The 4,281-nt window shown below is 60.4% G+C and overlaps 1 protein-coding gene across 2 annotated transcripts in view; it reads right to left on the reverse strand.

Annotated features, from left to right (window-relative positions):
- LOC106727887 (sodium/calcium exchanger 2-like) overlaps positions 1-2,001 on the reverse strand; it is a 3,996-nt gene extending 1,995 nt beyond the window's left edge. Inside the window, exon 1 of one of the 2 annotated variants that reach the window (XM_014548132.1) lies at positions 1,366-1,622. In XM_014548132.1, the coding sequence (XP_014403618.1) occupies positions 1,366-1,487 (122 nt within the window). In that variant the 5' untranslated portion in view covers positions 1,488-1,622. Of the gene's footprint in view, positions 1-1,365; positions 1,623-1,644 lie in introns of those variants that run through there. The other variant, XM_014548139.1, reaches the window with a different exon arrangement.
- Positions 2,002-4,281: the final 2,280 nt, after the last annotated feature.

Below are 4,281 nucleotides of genomic sequence, written 5' to 3' on the forward strand. Positions count from 1 at the left end.
GAGAGAGAGAAACACCAATGATGAGAGAGAATCATTGATCAGCTGCCTCCTGCACGCCCCACACCGGGGATCAAGCCTGCAACCCAGGCATGTGCCCTGACCAAGAATCGAACCAAGACCTCCTGGTTCACAGGTCAACGCTCAACCACTGAGCCACTGGCTGGACTACAAGAGTGTTCATAGCAACTTTACTTCTAATAGCTGCCACTTTGAAACCGCCCAGATGCCTGTTAGCAGTAAAATGGAGAAGTATCATGTGGTCACACCGAGGAATATTACACAGCACTGAAAAGGGAGTGGGCTACCGATACACCCAACAACACAGATGGATCCCACAGACACGCAATGAATGCATGGATGAAGCCAAACACAAAAAACACAGACTGAATAATTCAGTGGGTGAGGCGAAGGGCTGGAGGCGATTCATTAGGTCAGCGGTTCTCAACCTGTGGGTCGCGACCCCTTTGGCGGTCGGACGACCCTTTCACAGGGGTCGCCTAAGACCATCCTGCATATCAGATATTTACATGACGATTCATAACAGTAGCAACATGACAGTGATGAAGTAGCAACGAAAATAATTTTATGGTTGGGTCACAACATGAGGAACTGTATTTAAAGGGCCAGAAGGTTGAGAACCACTGCCTTAGGTGATTCTAATGGTTCCCAACTTGGCCCTCAGCGCGCTCATGCTCGGAATCTGGGCTGCAGGGGGTGCTGGGGTGTCTGTCTGCCTCAGGTGGGGGTGAGAAGGGGCCGCTGGAGGGCCTGTCACCCCCCCACCTGGTGGCAGGTGTCTCTCTCCAGTACCCCAGTCTCTGTGAGGTGCACAATTCCTTAGCAGCTGTGACATATGAACCGTTTTGGAGGTTTTGTCCTGTTTGTGGGTGTGGGGTGTCTACTATTTCAACACCTCTCTTCCTGCGTCTGGTCCTGGGTTTGAGTGGCTGTGTCTGTCTGTCTAGGTTTCTTTTAAAAATGCAAGTCAGTGCACATCTCCCCGCTGTTCAGAACCCTGCATGGCTCCCTCCTCACTCAGCACCAGCGTCCTCTGCCCCCCTCATAGGGTCTCACACTGTCTGGCCCCCATCCCTCCTCTGGCCTCATCCCCTCCTTCCCCTGCTCACTCAGCCCACTGCCTCTTCGCCGGTCCTGACACCTCGAACACGAGCCAGCCTCAGAGACCTCGCTCCTGCTGTTCCTTTCTCCTCGGGATCTCCTCCACACACCCCTTCTCTCTCGAGGGGTCCACCCCGATGTCCTCTTCTCTGAACATCTTACTCACAACGCACCAGCCCTCTTGGGGGAGTCCCCAGCCGCTTCCCAGATGAGAGGACCGAGGCTCAGAGAGGGTCAGTAACTTGCCTGAAGTCCCCCAGCAGCAACTCTGGGGCTCCTCCCCGTCCTCGTTTCTCTTTCCAAGAGTGGCCCTGACTTCCAGCGCCTCTGCCCCACCCCTGCGTTGCCATGGTAACCCAGCAACCCATCGAAAAGGAACTGAGAGAGGAAGGGAGGGGTCCTGCTAGCCTCCACCAGCCCTGACCCCTCTCGGGCCACCAGCCTCTCTTCTCCCAGCACCTGCCATTTTTGTCTGAAGCAAGTTCTCCGAGAGTCTAGCCCACAGCCTGCTCCCAGCACACCCACCTCCTCACGCACGCACTCCCGGGCGGGAGGGGAGCTGGCTTCTCCTGGAGAGGGAGGCAGAATGTTGGCAGAACCTCCCTGAGAAGGAGTGTGTGTGTGTGTGTGTGTGTGTGTGTGTGTGTGTGTGTGTAGGCGGGAGAGAGGGGTGACTCTTAAAGGGCCACCGCACAATTAGCCCCCACCGGCAAGTCCCCTAATGATATGTCTAATTAGCAGCCCCCTAATTAGCAACGACTTAGGCATAATTACAAACCCACCAGGATCCAAAGCAAAGACTCACGCTCTTCTCCCTCCCTCCTCCTCGGCTTTCAGGAGGAACACGGGCCACCTGGGAGCCAAGCCCTCCTCGGAAGCATCTCACTCCCTCTCTGTGGCAGGGCCATGGCCCGCGATCCTCCCTCAAGTCTGACCACCTGTCCCACCCCCTGGTCGCCAGGGGGGCCGGGGCCCGCCCAGGGCTGCTGCGCCTGCTCTCCTTGCCCAAGGAGCAGGCTGGTTCCCTGCCTTTCCCTCAAAAACCTGGTTTCCTCTCACGGAGGCCTCGGGGGAGGAGAGAAAGCACAAGATAAATATTTGTGAAATGAACAGCCGCGAGGTCTGCGCCCTGCGGCTGGGACAGCTGAGCTCCCCTTGTCTGCCTCTGCCTCTCTGTCCATCAGCGAAACTGAAACCTAATCTGGGCTGAGCATCCAGGGGCGACAGGATCAGGTGGAGGCCAGAGGCCAGGGAGGGAGCCGGGAGGGCAGATGGCCGGCCCCATCTCCGGAGCCATCTCTCTTCTCCCTCTGGTGGGCTGGCGGCCAGCTGGGTCAGTGGTGAGCACCCCGCTTCTGCCCCACACGCCTCTTGGGACCTCAGCGACCTCCTCCGCAGAGCGGGGCTGCAAGCCTGAAGGGGTCCAGTCTGGCGTGAGGGAAGGGTGGGGCCTCTTCCCTCAGGCCCCTCACACTGGGGAGGGTGGCGGTGGTTCCTAACTGTGCTTGTGGGGGGCAGGGGGTGCCCGCCACCCCTTGCACAGATGTGCAAGGTGGGGACCCAGGCTTCGAAATGTGCACATTTACTGCTGCAGGGTGAGCCATGTGTCAGCCTGGGGATCACACACATGTGCACCACACACACATACACACAGGGTGAGCTATGCAATGTCCCAGCCTGGGGATCACACACATGTACATGTGCACACACACACACACACACACAGGGTGAGCAATGCAATGTCTCAGCCCAGCCTGGGGATCACACACATGTACATGTGCACACACACACACACACACGGTGAGCCATGGGATGCCTCAGCCTGGGGATCACACACATGTGCACACACACCCAGGCACACACTTGGTGAGCCATGGGATGCCTCAGCCTGGGATCACACGCCATGTGTGCACACACACACACACACACACACACGGTGAGCCATGCCATGTCCCAGCCTGGGGATCGCACACACAGTGCTCGTGGGTGAGCTGCAGCCTCAAGTCGGGGGCAGAGCAGAGATGGAAACTCCTCTCGCGGGACTCTTGACCGGTGCTCTTTTAACCCAGCCGGAGCCACGTGGCACCTGGACACTCACCCGTCGCAGCGGGCTCACCCCTCTCCCTTGCCGCTCACTCCAGCCCACTTTCTCTGGGGCCCCTTCCCTCCAGGAAAGAGGGTGCCCTGGCGGGCCGGGGCCTCTAGCCTCTGAAGGGCCCTCCCGGACCCACCAGGGGCGGTAGAGGAGCTTCTGAGCTCTGTCCCCGTGAACCACGGAGAGACCGTCTGAGGCCGGCACACCATGAGCCGGCGGAGGGGAGGCTGCAGGAGGGGCTGGCGGGGCCTGAGCCAGGACCTAGCGCTGTGCCTGGAGTAGGAAAGGTGCCCAGAAATTGTGAAAAGGCTGAACTGCGAACGGACAAACAGCAAGACGTGTGGAGGTTAGACTGCAGGCAGGACTGGCCGTCCATGCGAAGAGGAATGGGGAGGTCGGGCAGAAGGGCTGGTTCCGTCTGCTCTACACTGGGCACAGGTCAGGGCGCAGGTTAGGGCACAGGTTAGGGGGCAGGTTAGGGTGCAGGTTAGGGCGCAGGTCAGGGCACAGGTTAGGGCGCAGGTCAGGGCGTAGGTTAGGGTGCAGGTTAGGGCGCAGGTCAGGGCACAGGTTAGGGCGCAGGTCAGGGCACAGGTTAGGGCTCAGGTCAGGGCACAGGACGGACTGGCCTCAGAGCCAGACCCAAGGCGGGGGAGGAAGGAGCTCCATCTTCAGGGGAGGGTCGGGAAGGCGGGGAGGTGCGGCGGGGAGGATGGGAGGGACCGGGCTGAGGAAGGGAGAGGAGTTTGGGGGACTCCTCGCCTTCTGGGGGAGCCCACTCCGCAGGGCGTATCTTCTTCCTCCAGGTCTCCCCCGGCCAGGGGCGGGGCCAAGGTGTGTAGGAGAGCGAGCGGGCCGCCGCGGGGAGGAGGCAGGGAGACAGGCAGACAGACGCCTGGACAGATGGAGAGGCGAGAGGGGAAGGGGCAGCAAGAAGGGGGAGACGCGGTGACAGCGGAGACGGAGACAGACCGGGGAGAGCGGAGACGGGAAACGCAGATGGCGAGGGGGGTCGGAGGGGAGCGGTGGCGGCCGCGCGGACCGGGCACAGCGGGATCGCAGGGCAG

This window comes from Myotis brandtii, unplaced genomic scaffold (assembly GCF_000412655.1).
Source record: "Myotis brandtii unplaced genomic scaffold, ASM41265v1 scaffold114, whole genome shotgun sequence".
Classification (NCBI taxonomy): Eukaryota; Metazoa; Chordata; class Mammalia; order Chiroptera; family Vespertilionidae; genus Myotis; species Myotis brandtii.